This window comes from Serinus canaria, chromosome 5 (assembly GCF_022539315.1).
Source record: "Serinus canaria isolate serCan28SL12 chromosome 5, serCan2020, whole genome shotgun sequence".
Classification (NCBI taxonomy): Eukaryota; Metazoa; Chordata; class Aves; order Passeriformes; family Fringillidae; genus Serinus; species Serinus canaria.
In genome coordinates this window covers 45,960,296-45,979,952 of record NC_066319.1, presented here as the reverse complement: position 1 = coordinate 45,979,952, position 19,657 = coordinate 45,960,296, and the positions used below count along the sequence as shown (strand labels likewise).

The 19,657-nt window shown below is 43.1% G+C and overlaps 1 protein-coding gene across 3 annotated transcripts in view; it reads left to right on the top strand.

Moving 5' to 3' along the window:
* Nucleotides 1-9,750: 9,750 nt before the first annotated feature.
* The window catches only part of CCDC88C (coiled-coil domain containing 88C), a 96,083-nt gene continuing 86,176 nt past the window's right edge, over nucleotides 9,751-19,657 (top strand). For all 3 annotated transcript variants that reach the window (XM_009101810.4, XM_018907305.3, XM_030239985.2), the window contains exons 1-3: nucleotides 9,751-10,209; nucleotides 10,313-10,413; nucleotides 17,579-17,687. In XM_009101810.4, the coding sequence (XP_009100058.3) occupies nucleotides 10,150-10,209; nucleotides 10,313-10,413; nucleotides 17,579-17,687 (270 nt within the window). In that variant the 5' untranslated portion in view covers nucleotides 9,751-10,149. The remainder of the gene's footprint in view (nucleotides 10,210-10,312; nucleotides 10,414-17,578; nucleotides 17,688-19,657) is intronic.

Here is a 19,657-nt window from a genome sequence, read left to right as displayed (position 1 = left end):
GATGTGGTCACTTTTGTGTCATAATTTTTTTTGCCCCCCTGAGTGTATGCTTAGTTGTTGAGTATATATTTGGGACCATTAAAATTTTTTGATGTAATATAATCTCACTGTTGTGCTGGTACCTGTTTCACACTGTGTAATTTTGTTCTGCATCACAGTTCTTAATATGTTGAGGATTTTATGGAAGATGGTAACGTTTTTATTGGAGGAAAAAATCTTGCAACAATATGCATAAAAGCAATACTATTTTATGACTAAAAATTTTATATTAAAAGTTACAGCAGCACCCGTTGAGAGAAAAATCAGGATGAAATAAAAAAAATAATCCTATAGATAGGCAATTAGTATTTCAAAGAGACTGAAATTTCATAATGCAGAACAGTGATGGTAACTAACTCACCAAAATGCAAGATGGATGAATTAGGAATGCCAATATGCTGACTCATTTGACTTAGAAAAATAAAAAATAACTAAAGCTGAAGGAAAACAGCATAAGTAGTATTTTTAAAAATCTCTGATTCCCTTTGGAATACCTGTTTTCATTAATAAAAGATGGTTGTAGAATAAACTCTTTACAAGGACACCATCTTTTGAAATTTATTCTAATACTCAATTGACAAACAGCAATTATCTTGGTCTAAATCAATGACCACCTTCTTTTCCCTTTTCCCAAAAGTCTAAGTAATACTAATTTGAAATCAGTCATTATATCCTGCTTCCTTACAGAAGATGGCTTTGCACAGCAGTGCTTCCTATGAAGGGTTGTTTATTCAGTTCCTTTCCTACATCTGTTTTCAAGAGCTGATTTCCTTTTGGGCATTCAAAGCACCAGGTTGCAACAATCATGATGTTTAATACATAAATGTATCAATACAAGTAGAAATAAGAGAAATGAGAATCTGAGGCAGGATCACAGGTGATCACACCCAAGGGTAGATGATTTGTTTCTGAACGGTGTAGATGGCATGGCAGGTTCTGTGCCAACCACTAAAGGCAAAGCTTCAGTGGTTGGGCTTTGTGAGTACATACCAGCCAGTTTGGATTTAAATAAAAGTGTGCATTAAGGAGAAATTATTAGCCATCTTTTCCTCAGAGTTCATTTGTGATCACTTTCTAAGGTTGTGTTTTTGCAGTGTATTTGAAATGTCTGTGATAGGGCAATTCTCAGCAGTTTTACAGAGGTCAGGAGTTATGCACATGGTCACAACAGGATTAGGCACAATCTGCAGGCTGAGTCCCCATGCTGTTGCAACAAACTGTCTGAAACTTGATTTTTGCAACTTTGGTGTCAGAGCAGACATTGTGACAAGGAAATCTGCAATTTTGCAGGTTTTCTTAATTAGACAGAACCTAAATCCAGCTCAAGCTGTCAAACTTTTATTGCTCATAAAGCTCTCAAAATTCATCCGTACATTCATCTGCAAGTCTCCAGGCTCTATCTCAGGAAACCATTCTTCTGAGTTGGTCAAAGGAACACTTTTGTTAAAGATTTTTTTCTGTTCCTTTAGCTTAAATCTTGTGATGTTTGATGCTGCAGTCTTCCAGACTTTCAGATGCTTTCATAATACTTGTAGGAATCTTGAATTTTGAAACATTACATTTAACAGAAGTGTTATGCTGTAGTTACTGGGCTTGGTCAAAATAATAATGAAATCAGGAAATATTGGAAATTTTTATATTTTTATGAAGCTTTAAAAGGCTGGTAAAACATTAGGCTGCACATCTTTTAATGCTGTCTGACTTGTGGTTGGACAGTTAATTGTCTTCCCAGTTATCTAGTACTCATAGCCTGACAGGACATGTCTGCACTGATAATACATTCATGGAACTTGGAAGAAGATGAATGGTGGGTATACTCTTGCTCAGTGATGTTCACTTTTGTATTTCTGGAAATCTTGAAATGTATTTTAGGGGGAAAAAAAATACTGGGATTGCAAGAAGTGATGGATAAGTTGTTTTTTTTTTTTTTAAAGAGTGGGTTTGAGTTTATTGGTGGAAACATGTTAGGAAACAGTATCTGTTCTAGATCTTTGGGCTGATTTTTTAAACCATTTGTACTCATCCTCAGAGACCTGCATGTATATTGTACTAAGCATGGCTCAATCATCTTAATTGCATTTTAACTGTGCCCTGATGTATGGTTTACAGGGCAAACCGTTCAGTATTTGCAGACAAGAGCCAGGGTATTTGAATCATCCATACAGGCCCCTCTGTTCCTACAGTGACTGAAAGACTTGATGCTGATTCCTTGGATGAATTTCTAAGCTTTGAGCCTAGACTTACTGGGAATACCAGATAGAATGTATATGTACTACCTGGTCCCTCAAGGAACTTATACACTAATGAAAGAAATTCCAGGTGATCTGGAATATTTCCAGATTTTTTTCTAATGTGTGCAGAGTGTGGCTGCATTCGGGTTAACAGTGCATATCAGCACAAAAGATCTCCTGTATCGTGAAGGTGAAAGGATCTAAAACCTGGTGTATCTAAACAGTGAGTTGTCTCTAGAATGTGCCGTCTGTAATGTGCCTGCTTAGCAACAAAGATCAGGCTATTCATTCATCCATCCCTCATAGCCCACCCAGGTGAGGCATCATGTTCTCATGGAATTAAATGCCAGGTAGGCCCGATCCTTTTAATGTGCCAAGGATGGGACTGTTCAGATAGGGTTTGCCTGTGTTTTTGCATCCCTGCAGAGATGTTTAATTGGAGCAGTGATGGGGCTCTGTTCTCATGTTGCTGCTATGGTGCTGTTAGGCAGGCAGCTGCCTTTTTAGCCCAGCCCAATGAAGATGGTTGCCTTGCTAAATGATGTTTCCTGACATCTGTAGAGTGGCCACCGAAGTTCAGCCTTAGCCCTCTCAACTGTTCTACAACTGCAGAGGCATCCTGGAGCAATGCTGTGGATGCCAGACCAGTGCTGCTGTTTCCCTGCCTTGAGAACATAACTCCCATTCCAGGTAAGTTGTGAAAGCAGGAGATGAGATGGGTCACCCACAGCCTACATGTAAAACTGAGCAAGCATTCAAAAAAGAGAAGGTTTCCATGAGCATGTTCTCCACCACTTTTTCTTTTTGGAGTCCAAAAGAAGTGAAGGAATATACAGCTCATAGTACAGTTCAGAACGGAGCATGTGGGCATGCTGCAGATAAAGAAAACCTGTGGGAGAGCCTGTAATGCCCATCTTCAGTCAGAGCCATAATTTAATGTCCTAATTCATGTGTGGGAGACATAACTTAATGTATTTTAGGTTGGTCTTGTACAGAGCCAGGAGCTGGATTCAACTCTTGTGGATCCCTTCCAACCTGTGATATTCTGTGGTTCTGTCCTATGGTTCTCTCATGATTTTCATCAGTGCCTGGCTACCTGATGAGCTTGTAGATTTGATTTGATATTGCTCTAGTTGCAACCTCATTCACTGGAGTACGAATCTTGTGAGAGTTTAATATAAATAAATAGAACAATTGAAAGCTGAAATGAACCCCTGTGGACTGCTGGAAAAAAAAAGGCAATTAAAAACGGGAGGGGGAAGATGCCATCTTCTGTATGCCAATTGTATTTATGAAGAATGTAAAAATAATACATAAACCAGTAGGTAATGTTACAAAAGCAGAATGCTACTGGCAAATGTTTGAAATAGCCACTGATATACAGTGACCTTAGATCTATACTCCTGGCCTTGCTGTGCACTGTAGAATGTCCCAGGGATGTGCAGTATCTGTCTCAGGACTCTGAAATGGCTCCATGGAACAACATTAGTGTTAGTGGTTTAGGTTGAGATCTGGAAATTCTCTGGCACAGGGTGGAACTGTGCTCATGAAATGTACATCTGTAATATAGAAGGGGGATAATTTGGACTGATTAGCACTGATCTTCCCAGCAAGTGTAAATTATGTGCATAAAGATACTGTAGGTGGGCTGCCCACCTGAGAGGGCTCAGCAGCATTCCCTGGCCGCGTGTACCAGTGTGGTTAGCATTCCTTCTGGAAGTACACACATCCCAGAGCCATACATCATGCTCCCAAGTTTTTAGACAAGGCTAATCTTTTCTCTTGTGTCTGGCAGCTTGCAGCATCCTACTGGCCTTTGTAAAATATATAGCAGAGTATGGCATGAGGCTGATGTAGGTGAGGAAGAGGGGCTGTACCAGTACAACTTGTCCAATTGTCTCTGTGCTTTTGGGTACCCCAGCTGCTATACATCAAATAGTGATAGAACTGAGTTATCCTAGTTGGTAATCTGCCTACAGGTCTTGCATCAGACTATAAAGACAGGTAGGAGATGTGAACAGCCAAGTTAAAAAATGGAGTTGAACAGAAGAGTCCTTGTGTGCTGTGCAGTGAGTCTGCTGTCACTCCAGCATCTGTGAAATACCAGTGCTATAATGAAAATAACAATTCTCTAAAGCATCTGTAATTTAAAAAGTCTCACCTCTAAGGGAGTAAGTCAAGTCCATGTGATTTAAAGTCAGTTTCTGTCCACACTGACCTTTTCTAAATAACATTTTTTTTTAATATAATTCAGCTAGAATTAAAGGCACTTTCTGTGTTTCTGCACATTAAGTCAGTGCACATGATACATAAAATACCACCAATTTGTCTTTTCAAACAACTCTATCTAACTTTATCACTGGACAACCTTAGTTTTGTGCCTTCTGTCACAACCACTCAAAACTGGAGGTCCTTCATTAGTTCCTTGAATTCTTCTTTCCACATCTGTGACTCTTGCACACAGAAATGAATTTGGGGTGCTATCTGAGCAGGTAGCAGGGTCCCAAATTTCCTCACTGCCATATTGTTCACTGTTCCAAGAAATGACTCTGCCCTTAGTAGGCATCAGAGGTGGTGGTCCCAGCCCTGCTGCCATCTACCTCCCTGCTGAGGCTTTGTAAACTTCTCTCTGGAGTGTTTTCCTTCCTTTAATTTACACTTTCCTTCAACTCTAGCCAAAGTATTTCCCAAAGCTGCTTATAAAACTTCCAGCTGTGCTTGCCTATTATTTTTACCTCACTCCCAGTGTCATCAATACAGATATTGGTACACTCTTGTAAACTAAAGGGGCAAAACAGCAGCCTGAAAACCTAAAATTCCCAGAAGTGGAATCAAACCTTCAAAATCACATTCTGTTTTTATAAGGACATTTGCTAGTTATGATTGATAGGAACTGATACTTATTATTTCAAATATTTTTCATAATATTAAAACATAATCAAAATATGTTTAATACATTTTAGTTTGCTCTATGTTTTCTATGCTTCCCTATTTTTCTTTTAAAACGTCAAGATCAGTTCCTAGTGTGGTCCTACTGGTTCTTTTTTTTGTCTCATGATTCCCAGTTAGTGCTGCTGATGTAATTCTTTTCTTCAAAGCAAAAGAAACTGAGAAACACACATGGCAGTCTTCTGCCTGGGTATGTTCCCTGCCCTGATGAGAACACAAGGTTTTGGGTAAGGTGCCCATGCATTTTCACCATTATTCTCTTCAGTAATCACCTTCTCAACAGACCAGGACCTATCGTGCCTTTAAAGCCTGCAAGACACCTTCCCCTTGCTGCTGCTGCTTCTGAGGACATTTTTCTAGGTTTGCTGGACTTGAAGTTTCCACCCTGCTGTATCTCCTGAACTCACTGCATTAGATCACCGGGATCAGCCTTTGCTTCTAGCACCTCTTTAGGTGGTGAATCCAACTAAAATTAATTTCTTCTCTCTTCTTGCAGGCCCATGGGCATTCCTCCACTGCTGTGACATGCATTGCTCTCTGAAGGGTTCAAGTCAAGGAGGTTATGTCGCCATTTGGTGTTTGCCTGGGATGTTGAGTACTCCTACTTTGCTTTCAAGTTCATGCAAAGAGCCATAAACTGCTGGTGCCCCTTCATCTCCTCCCCATATCTTTTTCTTTATTGTTTGCCTTGTGCATTTGACTCTCTATTTATTTTCTATGGACTCAGAGGTTTAGGAGATATTTACTCTGCCCAAACTCTCTCTCTTTGTATTTTTAATTCTGTATTATGTTAGCCTCTTCAGGAGCCTAAGCAGCTGGCTTATATTTCAGCACTGAACAAACATGTGCCGAAGGTTAATTCTGGGTTTTTTTTCTGGGAGTTTTTCTCTGAATGCTTCAGATACCAGCCATAGACTGTAAATCACTGGAATCCCGACCCCCTCTCCCCCCCCCCACCTCCACCCCCACATTCAGATTGATCCAAGGCACTTTAGCAAATACTTCTAGGGTTTTGTTCGTGTTTTGGTAGCACGTACAGATTTGTGTCTTTTTACTCTCATTCGAATTTCTTTACCACTTTTGTCTAAACAAAACAAACAATATTGAAAACAGCATTTCAGAATCTAATATTGCAAGGACCAAAGCTATCTTTCAACCACCTTCTTTTTCTCCTGGCACACATTGTTTGCAGCTCCAGAGTCTACTTAAAGCAAACTTGCTCCATAGCTGAGATGAACAGTCAAGTCATATTTACAAGAAAGTTGCTTAACGACAGTCCCAAGCAAAGGAGGAGAAAAAGCCCTTTCCTGATTACCATGAGTTTAACTCTTGTATTGTAACCTCATGAATTCTGTTATTCCCATCCCTCAGCAACTCACACTTCAGACAGCAGATGAATGGTGGAGCTTTGTTGATGGTTGTACTCGTTGCTAGGGGACAGTCTGAGGGGGGTGAATCATGCCATTTACAGTCAGCCTAAAGGAACATTTGGAAATGTTTGAGCTTAGAAAGTTCCCTCTGTAGTCTGTCGTTAGAAATCGAGTGCTTTGTGGCTGTGAAAACTGCTTTAGAAATAGACATGATGATAACGAAAGCATTAAACACACTGGTGTCTTTAGTAGCTTGTACCTATGTAGGTGTCTTAAATCACAGTTCTGGTGCTTTTTAATTGTTTGATAAATATGTTCTTAGTTAAAAGCTGACCATGTGAAATGGTATCAAATCATAATTATTGCAAGTCACATTAAACTTAAATACTACAAATTTTCATCATTGCTCTACTGTAAGAAGTAGGATTTCTAAATGCAATTGCTTGTACGTGTCTGGATCTGGAGTTTCTTGGATATTTCATTGGTATTTGTTTTATTTTCTCTGCTCTGGGAAGGCGGCAGCTTCAGGTACCATCAGAAAGGAGAACTTGACCTGTGGGTCAGGTAGATGAGGTTTTACAAGATCCATCTTCGGTGGAACACAGGTGGGTGAATAAAAGTGCTCCCACTATAAATGCCAAGGCACAGTTTGGCGAGGACGTGGAGGAAGCACACACCCAGCTGGGGCTGACAGGTATGACACAGAATTATCGAGGGGAAACCCCTCCGCACGCATTCTGGGGCTCGTAGCCAGGGTATGTGTCTTGCCCAAGTCGGGCAGCCTGCCCTCCGCAACCCCCCGCGTCCAGGGCTGCTCTCGGCGGAGCTCCGGGCAAGCCTGGGCTTGTTCGTGCCCGGGGCAGCCGCGCTCCACCGCCCTCGCCGTGCGGCCCGGGGGGCGGAGGAGACTTGCAGCTACTCAGCATTTCCCAGCGTGCGGCCTGCAGCCCTTCGCAACAGCGCATCCCCTTGCCCCCTGCGTGTTGAAGCAGCTCATCAGTATTTTTCGGACTACATCACTCTCCCAGCGCATTTCAAAGCAAGCCAAGCGTTCCTGCCCGCTGCTGCTTTGCTTTCGGCATCCGATCAGGGCGCGCAGCCGCTTCCCGCGCTGCCGCCAGAGGGCGCCCGGCCCCCGCCCGCTGAGGCCGAGCCGGCGGCATCCGCGTTCCCGGCCCCATCCCCGTCCTGCTGCTGCGGCGGCACCTCCAGCACCCGCCTCCATACTGCCCCAGGCCAAATGTTTCCTGTAACACAGGCAGTCACCTTGAAAAACGCCCGAGCATTTGGCAGCTAACAGCATCCCCAGGAACGTTTCCTGGATAAGAAATTGGGGTTTTATAACCGTGCTCCATGATGCGCCCTCCCTTCAGTTGCGTTACTACTGGCGACACCTGGATCGGACTATGCAGCTGTTGTTTCTTTTCAGGAGTCTGTCCTACAAATGAGTTGCATCCAAGTTGTGAAAAGCATTCTTGCATCTGTCTTCCGTGAATAGCTCTATATAGTTTTCAAATACTAAGATGTTTTGCTTTTGATTCTATTGACACTCACATCTGTTGTTAGCACTGCAGTAAATGCTTTGAAAAATTATTTAATGAAATCTTCCCACAGGACAGGAAATCAAAAGGCTTCAAGAAATCAAAGTATGGCAGTCCATCTCTCTGAAGTGTTGAGAAACTATTAACCGATCTTTTTCTCTCCATAGCTGTTACACTCAAAAGCATACTTATTTCTCCATCCAACTACAACAGATGATTTGCTTGCAAAACTTCCTTCTTTTCAGGTCCCAAAACGACTGGTCTACATGACTCGCATAGTAAAGGGTTAGTTTAACCACTTGTGTCCTCCTGGTACATCCTATCGAGAAACTGAAACCAGTTGCAATTCATAGGAGTGAGAGTTATCAGTTCTTGTCTACAGGACTGCCTAAAACGAGGATCTGCATGAAGCAGACCATTAAACCCGATCTTTAGTGGGACAAAAAGGCCTCTACAATGAACACCAGTGTCTATCATTTAGAAATAGTTTGCTTGCAAACTGCTCTGGTCCCTCAGTCACAACAACAGATGTCCCTCCCTCAGCCGATGCACAAACACATATGTACACAACCCCTTACCAAAAATACATATCGAAGGCAGGTGGTAATAATAACCAGAATTTCAGATGTCTCGTCTGACTGTGCAAGGTCCAAAATTTCTTTTGTGAGTTCAGTATGATCGAACAAGAAACAGGCAGAATGCACTAAGCAGTGGCTGATGCAGAGACTGATAAATACCAGAGATAAAGGAATACATCTGTGAAAAGCAGAGCAAACTGTGAAACAGAAACCCTGACACAACCAAGCCCCGCTGGGTGACAGCATGCATTACACTGCTCAGCTTCATGGCTAAACTATTTCTCTTCAAATTCTGAGCCTGCTATAAATAAAGCAGCAATCATCCAGATTACCTGGCATTGTTTATTTTCCTAACTAAAGACGGGATAAATTCTGCCCCGCAGGTGAACAGCTGGTGGGCGCTGTGGCCAAGGGACGGTCGGGGCTGTTGGCGGGGCTAGCCCGGCCCCGCGGGCCCCGTCCCGGCGCGGGTGGGAGCGCCACGGGCACCTGCTCCGGGTTCCTTCCGAGCGGGAGCGCAACGGGCTGTGCCGCTCGCCTTGCTCCGAGTTTTCCCTCTTACTTCTTTGAGCTGCACTAAGGGCTTTACGCGGCACGTCTGGAAGCGCCCCTGAGAAGTACTTTGTGGAGAATTTCGTGCCTTTTAAACCCTAAACTTCGGACCCACGCGTTCCCGCTCGGCGCTGGCGCCGTTCCCAGCGGACGAGGGCGCGGCGCCGGGCGGCTCCCAGCAGGTACAGCCGCCCCCGGCGCGCCCCCGCGGGCAAGTTTGCTCGCGAGGCCGCGCATCACCCCGGTTACAGCGGGAATGAGGCGCAGCCACGGCCGCCCCCGAGGCCGCCCCCGCCGGGCGGGCAGAGGCCGCAGCCGCTCTCGCAGCCGCGTGCGGGCGATGCCCCGACCCCACACCGCGGCCCGCCCCCGGGGCCGCCCGGAGCCGCCGCCCATTGGCCGGCGCCGGGCCCCTCCGCCCCTCCCATTGGCCGCAGCCGCTGCCCGTCAAGCCGCCGCCGCCGCCCGGGTCTAATTGCCGGGGCTCGGGCGCGCCCCACCACAGGTACCGGGGCGGCCGGAGCGGCTGCGGGGCTGCCTGGAGCTGTCCCGGCGGAGCTCCGCACCTTTCCTCCCGGGCATTCGCTGTGGCGGCTCAGCTCTCTCTTCTCCCGGTGTGGCTCGCTCTTGCCTGGGGAACCTCTTCTGCAGCTGCGGAGCGAACTCGGCGGGGAAGACCGGCCTGTTGCCGTCGGGAGGAGGGATCGTGGAGAGCGGCCCCGCGTGTGCCCGCGGCGCGGGGCGGGGGAACGATGAGCCGCGCATTGTTTGCCCTGTAGGCAGCGCCCGGCGGGCAGCGGGGCGGTGGGCCATGGGCTCCGCGCCTTTGTCTCCCGAGTGAGCCAGCCCCGCGCCCGCAGCCTCCCGCCGCCGCCCGAGCCTCGGCGACATGGACGTGACCGTCTCCGAGCTCCTGGAGCTCTTCCTGCAGAGCCCCTTAGTGACATGGGTGAGCAGAGCGGGGCGGCGGGGAGCAAGGGGGCAGCCCTGTCCTGCCGGGGGTGGCTGGGTCCGGCCGCCATCCCCCAACCCTGCTGTCCTTCCTCCGGCAGGTGAAAACCTTCGGGGACCTGGGGAGCGGGGACCAGGACAACCTCGGCGTCTACATGGACCTGGTGGATGGCGTCGTCCTGAACAAAATCATGTTGCAAATGTGAGTGGGGTCGGGGGGCAGCAGAAGGGAGGGGGGAGCCCTGCCCCTTCCGCGGGTGCCGGGGCTCCGGCCCGGAGCTTTCCTCAGGGGCCGGGGCAATTCTCATTGTGGTTGTTCTTTGAAATTAACAAAAAACAGTATAGGGGAATAAAGCTCCGGATTAATCTAGGTCCAGTGTTCTTTAACTTGTTTTCCTATTTTTTTTTTTGCGTGGTATGTGTGTGGTTTTCATATTCTTTTCCTTTTTATCCTCCCAGTTATCTTAGTCAATGTTATGGAAGGTGTGTGGCAGTACAAAGAAGGAAATGAAAGTACAGTATCAAATAAAGCTTTACTAGGAGGATTTCATCTGAACTTTGTCTGCTCTTGCGTAAACTTCGATACTAAATACATAATTTGGAAAAGCCTTTTAGAGCTACCTCTTTCCGGCGGCACTGTAAGGCCATGTGTTGAGGGAACTTAGAAACTGGTTAAAAGATGGAGTGCTGAAAATACCCTAACACCGAATTGAATTGTCGTTATGTTTTTAACCACATCCTTTCCTGTTGCTGATCTACTGTGCTGCATGCAGAGCCTGTTTTCTCTTTTCTCTGTATTTTATTTTAAATATTCTGTAATCCATCTGAGAGAGAGTTTGTAGGGACAAGTGTTTGGCTTTCAGAGGAGAGTTTGGAAGTCGCTTAGTTTTGGCAGTGTGCTCTCTTAAGTGACCGAAATCATCTGAAGCTCGGCCAGTGGTTTGCAGTGCTAGTTCAAGCATTTACATGAAGAATTCGTGTTAGAATCCTTTAAAATCTTGTGAAATAACGTTAAATCTGTCAATTAATGCCTCACCCACTCAGATTGTGAAATTTTGTTATCTTCTGGTACCTGGCTGCTCCACGTGAGAAGGTAATAAAATTTTCTTTTGATTTGATGTTACCAGGAGTGAAAATTGTGAACTGAAGCTTAAACAGTGAAGCTGGTGAAAATCCAGATTCAGATCAGCCAGTACATGGAGATAACAAACTAGTGGTGTAAACTAGCAGGGATTCTCTTTACAAGAGGCAAGAAGCCTCTTGTAAAGAGAAGGCATAATTTCCAGAATTTTTAAAGGAATAATTATACTTTAAAAATATTATTTCTGCAAATTAGAGCCTCAAATATGAACATCTAGGTCCAGGCTTGCAGCTTTCCGAGAGGTGAGAAGTTAAATTTTGATTCCTGACCCATTGTGTTTGGCACAATGATGACCAACCTAACTATCAAACTAGCAGGTGAGTTGTCTGCAGGTTCAACTAAACAGCACTGTTATCTAATACATTTATGTAATTATATGTGCAATAGTCATTTTATTTCAAAACAAGAAAAAATAACCAAGTCATAGTAAATGAGTTTATGAAGTGATATGGCTTTTGAATGACTGTGGAATTTGAAGGACTGTGGAATTTTATTAGGTGGTGTGTGCAAACTTAAATGTTTGCAATTGGCCATTGAACTATGTCTAAGAAGTTAAGAGTTGGTAAACTCTTGTTTGTTTAACTCAAGGGAGCAACTGAACAGTGGTCTGGGGACAAGGAGACAATTCTAAGATCTCATGGAAATAAGGAAGATAAGCATACAGGCTGGCTGAGTGCAGTGACACTAGTTGGCATTTTGTCTGATCTCCTGGAATTGTGAGAGGTGCCCTGGCATGTTTACAAGTGTTAAGCTGTCAGGTAAATAAGCTGGTGAGGCTTTGGTTTTTCTTTCTTTGCATTTTTCCCCAGCAAACATCTCTGGCAGTGGCGTCTCAGAAATTGAAGTGTTGGAGTCTTTTAGGCAGCTTTAGCACTGCTTCTAATGGTGACTAAAGAGCTTGAAACCAAAGGCTTTGTACTGAGACCCCGAGATTGTTTAATATAGGAAGGATTGCAGTTTTGTTTAGGTCAGCGTATCCTGACCCAGCAAGGCACTCAGGAAAGGTGCTGACTGACCTTTACTTTTCCTTGATTTTAACTTTTGAAATTGCAATGCAATTACTGCTTACATGTAAGTCAGGCAAGTCTTGCAAGGCATGTTTCTGCCCCACAAAGCTTTCAGAATTAAAAAAAAAAGGGTTTTTAAAAATTCTTGGCTCATCAGTTTTCTTAAGTCCTGGTTCCTGAAGATGGATTTCAGTGCTTGGCCAGAGATTTCTTCCTGCTAAAAGCCTTTTAATGAGGGGCTTTGATAAATCTGGAATTGGATTTGCCATGCCATGATAGTGTTGATTGCTTGAAAGCACAGATGCAGGCATGCACACACGTGTAGAGAGTAGGGGGTGGCATGGTGAAAGAGCTGGGCTCCTCTTATGTGTTGTTTCATTTTGAATTTTTTTTATCCTGCTTGCCTGATTATGGGAACAGAAATAACAGGGGCATGTGATCTTGCATCTGAACACCAGGTGTGATGCAGTGCTTTGCTGCAAGTCAAGCTGTTTCTTTCAGTGACGATTTTGAAAGCCAGATTCTTGGGAAATTCATTACTAAAAATAAAACATTTCTGCCCTGCAGCAAAGCAGATTTTAATTCACAGAAAAAAAAAAAAAGGGCAGGTGGATCTGTGAAGAAATCCAGATACACCTGTTGAGTGGAGGTTGCTGTGTGAAAGTAAGGCTTTAGCTGCTTGAGTCATGGGGGGGGCTGTAGGGGTTCAGTCAGCCCCTAATTTCTTCTGTAATACTTCAGGTTTTTCCAAAATGCTGTCTGGCAGCTTTGGGAGGAGAAGATCCCGGCTGCTTTGTGTTGCAGTGGCAATGTTTTTTAGGTGGTAGGTTCATCTCAGCAAGGCAGCTGTGTCATCAGAGAGATATGTGACAGCTATCTACTGCCTTTCTAGCCTGCCAGGTCCCTGCTGGCTTTGTGACAGGAGGTGAAAATAGGCCTGTGCCTTAACTTCATCCTCTTCAGAAATGAACTGCCCCTGGGAATGCCAGTCCAGAATAAAATGTGGTCTGCTCAGGCTTGCCAAATGTAGCCATGGCACAAGGGCAGAGGAGGGTAACATGGCCTGGATTTAGGCAGACTGTAGTCTCTAGGACACCAGCTGTTGGACTTTGCTGGTGATCCCTTTGCTTACTAGTGATTTCTAAAACAAGCAAGACTGTTTCTAAGAAAGCTGAGCATTGTTTGGTTCCCAATAAGGGCACCTCGCTGTTAAATGAGTAAATTTAGTAGCAAGAGTCAGACAGCAGTGTTTGGTTTCCCCGAATTTATTAGATTTTAAAACCAGATAAAGGATTTTTGAAATAATTCTGTTGAAAATGAATGGTTTCCTTTGCCTGTGTCCTGCTCAAGTGTATATCCCACCCTGACTGTGCATGAAGGACAATGCTGATTTTTGCAGACTTGCAGTACTGGCTGAATGCTCTGCATACAAAAATGTTAATCTTCAAAGTGGAAATGCTGTGTTTCGAGCTTGTGTTGCTGATGGATTTATGTGTACCAGGTTAATGATATTCTCTGCAGACATACTTTAAAGAACTTTTTTCAAATGGCTGTGTGTCACTTCCTGGTATGAAATTAGCACGTGGTGGCACTGCAATGACTGCCTTCAGTGTTACAGTTGCAGCTGTCGCATAATATCTACAATCATAAGCAAATATTTGCCTCATTTAACTTCCCAAATAAAACTTCCTGTAAGAAATTATGTGGAGGTTTATGCAGGCACATAAGTGTTTTCACATTGGCTTGTTCTAATTATTCCAATTGAAAATAGACTGCTCTCCTGTCAAAACATTTAGCAAACAGGAATGTGTTTAGGAATACTGCTGATTATGCTATTTGTGTTAAAATCCTGTTATAACAATGCACAATAATAGGTTTCTCCATTCAGTTGCTGTCATGGTTTGTGGTACTGTTGATCTGTTGTCTTTAATTTAGGCCATGTGACAGGAACAGCCACATTGTGAGTGCCCGCTCCTCGTGGTTTGTAGCAAATGGCACAAATACCAGAAGATTTGTTAGAGATGTGCATCTGCTTAATTTAAAATTTAAGAATGCTATTTAGAGGTGCATTCTTCCACCATTTTCTAGGCAATTTAGGAATCTGCTAGCCTTAGTAGCATCATCTCGTTTGATAGAGGAAGTTAGACTGGCCCCAGTGTGATGTATTTTTGGTTAGTGCCTTGCCTGCAGAGCAAAGTGCTGCAGGATGCTGGGCCAGTCAGGTCCTTCTGGCATCTCATAACCCTTGGGCCTGGCTTGAGGGATTCCCCCTTGCTGCTCAAAATGGCTTGTCAGAAATTGTAAGAATGGAATTGTCATTTTGGATTTTAATTTTTTTTTTTATGGTTAGTTTTATGACTTAAGGGATTGTTTGTGTTGGTGGCCCCATGCCTGCTGAACTTGTCGCTTGATCTTTGTCTCCTGAACCTTCCTTTCCTCTCTGTTCCTAGAAGACTTGAGCATGTATGAACCAGACAACTTCTTTAAAATGTCCGGGTATATAGTGAGGTTTGAGACTTTTTTCCTGTTTATTTGGCTTGGGTGGGTTTTTACTGGCTTGTGGAGTACTTCCCTAAGTCACACCTCAGTTATGCTGTCTCAGTGTTAGAGGTAGGTAACTTTTTTGATCTTGAAAAGTAGGTGGTTTAAAAAAAAAAAGCAATGTAGTTTTCATTATATTTGTGTGTAAGGGAAAGACCAAACATCAAAGGACTGAAAGGCATCTGAGGTGTTCAGGGCTTTTTTCAGATAAATCCAGACATGAATTTGTTTGGGTTACCTGATTAGTATTGCCAAAAAAAAAAAAAAACCAAACCCTTCCCTTTAATTTTCAGTGTGATCCTTAGAGTTTCTTTCTATAAAATTCTTGATTAACAAATTTCACCATACAGTCAAGGTCTATAATGTTCAAAGTGTAGTATCAACGGCCCTGTCTTCTTTAGGGTAGGATTGCCTTTAAGCACAGAAAGAAGAAATAGGATCTTGCTTGTTGAGGAGGCATTGTTCCATTTTCCTGTGAAGACAATAAGCTCTGTGGCAGTTTGAAGTGTAGGCTGTGCTGGACTTCCACATCTTGTTCAGAGGGTCCTCTGAAGTAAGCTGGGGTGCTTTGTGAAGCTGGTTACACAATGTGTTCAGAAAACATGTTTTTGAGCTACATTCTATTTGCAGAAAAGCTTTTCATTTTTTTGTGATGGAGAAGTGGCAGGAGTGCCAGAGCTATGCTGTGCTGCAGCTTGGCTGGAGGTTAAGAGGACCCTGAGGTCAGTGGCATTAAGGGCTCTTGGAGCAATCAATTACCCTTAATGAAGATGATAGGATAAAAGCTCTGGAATTGCTCCTGAGGGCCTGGTCCTGCTAGTGCTTATATTCTTGTAACACAGTCTCCACTGTGCAAGAATGAGCAGATCTTGTCTAGGAAGTAGTTGTTCTGTGTCTTATGTGCCTTAGAAAACATCCAAGTCCTGCAGTTCCACTGCTGCAGCTGTTGAAGAAATAGCCTCTGCTTTTCTGTGGCTGGTGTCTTGTGTTTTGTGGATTGTTGCTCCATTTTGTGCAGTTTTTGGAAGGATTGTGGAATAGTGACTGCTAGCCAGTCAAAGATGTCAATTCCTGGCCGCAGACCTGGGAACACTGCCAGACAGTGACCAGTGGCGTGGCACTGTGCTGTCTGCAGGGGCTTTCACGTGGAAGTGAGAACTGTAGGCTGACCCTTCTGTTTGGCCAGCTTCTCTTTACTGAATGTTTCTTCGCTTTTAGCTTCCCACTTTGTTGTCATGGCCTTGCCTAAAAAAGCTGTGTCCAGCTTCCTCTGAGGTACAGTGTCTGCTCAGAGTGTACTGAAGGCAGGGTGCTGTCTGAACTCAAGTCCAGTTGGCATTTATTATTCTCCCTCAACAGGAGGACCCATCCTGTCAAACTGTTACAAGTATGGCTTCTGCACTCCTGTGTCTGAGCAGCAGTAACACAGAATACTGACTACCAATTTTACTGTAAAAGCTTGTTGCAATTGCCTCTTTTTTTCCTTTCATAATTTATTATAGTATAAATGTGTATACAAAGCCCTTTGCTGTTGGAAAGGCTGTGTAGTGTCTCGCTAGTTTATGCCAGTATTGGACATCTGCTTAAATGCATGTACATAAATACTGTGTCAGATGTTGCCTGCTGTCAAGGCAGTTTTCTCTCCTCTCTGGAATATCTATGTATTTTTTCATACTTATTCACGTAACATTGCTTTCACTCAAGAGGTGCTCTGGACTGGTTGTGCATTTTAAAAAAAGTAAACATATATATGCAAACTCTTTGACGTACTTATGTAAACGTTGGCAGATATATTTTAAAAATAAATATTGGATCAGTTCCTCTTTTATTTCCTTGTCAACGCCTGAGTTCAGTAGTTGGCCCTGGAAGAGCTGTAAATGGCTTAATTAACAGCCAGAGCAGAGCTCTGGGAGGCAGGTGTTTGGATTGTGTAGGAGTCTGCTGATAAGAGTCATTATTAGAGGACAAACACAAATCTTTGATCTGTGCTATTGGCAGATAAAGATTTTCAGGTTCCTTTTTTTTCCCCCCAAAATCGTAGAGTTAGTGTATGGAGATGATCCGAAGGTGTACATTTGTATGAAATAGCTTGCAGCTTTTTTTGTCTTATGTTTTATTTTAGAAATAAAATTCCTTCAGGTACAATTTTGATTTGTTTTTAAACAAATTAATTTAATTACAGATCTAGTAAGATGGTATGGGGTAATAAGTGCAGTATTTTTTTTCCCTTCAGTTTAGGATACATCTGGTCTTTAAAGTTTTTACACGGATCACCAATCAAGTATTAATACCCTTTTCTTGTCATAGAACTCCAAAGCTGAGGAAGGCATGATAGTATTTCCTAGACTTACCTTTATTTGGATGAGGAAAACCCCATATTAACAGACTGCTTTGATCTAGCTTGCACAAACTAGATATGCTCTTTTTTCAGGGAAATATGGGTAAGAGGGGACGCTGACCTGAAATTCTGTGTGGGTTGCAGTAGGGTGCTTTGTGACATGCAGGAAGTATTTTCAACTTACACATAGGTGCAAAGATAATGAGCTTATTCTGTCATGAATTAATGCTTATTTACACTGTATAATTCAGTGTATTTAATTCATAAACTTAAATGTGCTATTGAGGTGTTAAGTCTTAACACCAGTTTAGTAATAACTTATTTTCTTCCTTTTTAATAGAGATCCTCGACCAACCAACCAACGTGTCAACAAGCATGTAAATAATGATACCTATCTTCGGGTTCAAAACCTGACCATCTTGATCAGAAACATTAAGACTTACTATCAGGTGAGATTTCTGCTCTTTGCTCATTGATTTGTGGTGACTGCTGTACTGTTTTAGCTAGTGCAGGGGCTGGGGGCTCAAAGAAGCTTGCTACAGGAAATGGAGAGGAAATTGTGTTCGTGTAAAGTACTTTCAGCCATGCTTTTTCTTCTAAAAATGACAATACGGTTATCTTCATCTATTCCTCGTGGCCAGAGGCTGCTTCCTTGCCTTCCTCTTTTTTTTTTCTTTGAAGAAGTTGTTGTCTTCAAAGGCTGTCAGCATTCGGAAATGTATGTACTAAAAAGGCTGTTTTGTGGTAGGGCTGTGCATGTGAAGGGGTTTGCTGAAATGGTAGTAGTGTTTCTAGGTATAAGACTTTTTTAAAACAGGAAACCTTTTCTTAAAGGAGCTGCTAGAAAATAAAATATTGATGAAGAAATATTCTAGTGTTTTTTATCACTAGAATATAAATCTTTAATTGATAGGAAAAATAAGTCTGTGCTTAGCTTGAAGGTAGACTTCTTACACTCTGTACTTTGGTGTTCAAGTAGTTGTTTGTTCAGAACTCCTCTAAGAGAGCAAAGTGCAGGAATGACTGCAGAGTCTCACACCACACTTGTTGGGTGTTATTCTTGAGCTGTCAGTGTTCCTCTACTGTAACAGTGCTCCCCTAAAACCAGGGTGGTGACAGCTGAGCACTTTTGCAGAGTTACGAGCATGTTGGCTGCTGCTGGAGAGCCATAACGTGAAGTCTGTTACTCTAAATAGAATTTCTGTATGCTCACTGTTGTGTATATTTGGACTTCTTATTGAGGAGGTAACTGTTCTGCTGTTTCCTTCTGCTGTTTCCTTTTGCCAGATTTGAATGCTGTGCAGTAAATAAACCAGGCTGAAACCAGTTGGGATTGTTAAAATGCTTCTGTGTGTCTTAAGCTGGCTTGTTCATTATATGATTATCTGTAGGGGTTGATGCCACTGTGTTTACCCTGGACGCTTCATTATTCTCTGTTTATAGGAGAGACTCTATGTTGGTTTTGTCTTTAAAATACAGAAGATATGTAGAGTAGTGCCTTTTCATGCCTACTGTTTGCCTACTTCATGCCCAAGTTTGCCTACTGCTCTTCTGTGTGATTGCCACAACTCTGCTCCTGGACTTGCTTAGGGAAGTCTGAAAGAGAGATATGAAAATGACTAAGTCAGATGTGCTGTGTGACTAATCTGTGCAAGTTCCAGTAGCCTGCTAGGAAAACAAAGTAACTCAGGTTTGAGATGGTATAGGGGAGGATGTAATGTATTTCTCAAGATAACTGATCTGTACAGGTCTCTTGTTGAGATCTGGAGATGCTGATGCAATGTGATGTCATTCCTGAGACCTCTGATTTCTAAGGGGAAATTCCATTTGGTCATAACTAGATGCTGAAGTTCGGAGTTTAGTGGGATGGTTTTTTGTTTTGTCTTGCTGTTTCTGCTATTCAGTGGCTAGTTTAAGTGTATATGGAGTCTAAAAGACTAGTCCTAACCTTTTTCCTTGTCCGCACGAGATTTGCTGTCTGAGAGTCTGGTGCTTCAGATGTTGAAACTTTCACTCATGAGCTTTTCTTCGTTTTTCTTCCTTTTTTCTTCCTTCTTTCTTGAAGCTGATACTCTGATCTCTTTTAAAGGTGCTTGGAGCAAGATTAGAGTCAGGAAAAAAGAAAAGTGATTCAGAGTCATGTGTTATGTTGCTTGTTGACCTAGCTGTTGAGCTAATCCAATAAAGCTAGTAACAAGTAAAATAGGTTAAGACACCGAATTTTCAATGAGAAAAAGTAGCTGAGGCTTGTATTAGCAGCTGTAACAGTGATGTTCCTATTGTAGTCCAGAAATTAAATACTGTGAATCTTGCTGCCTGAGGACTATATATACAGTATGTAAACAAAGCAGTCATGAGAGAGAGAGCTCATCAGTCTTTGTATTTGGTCCTGAAAATGTAATTACAACAAAGTTTAAAA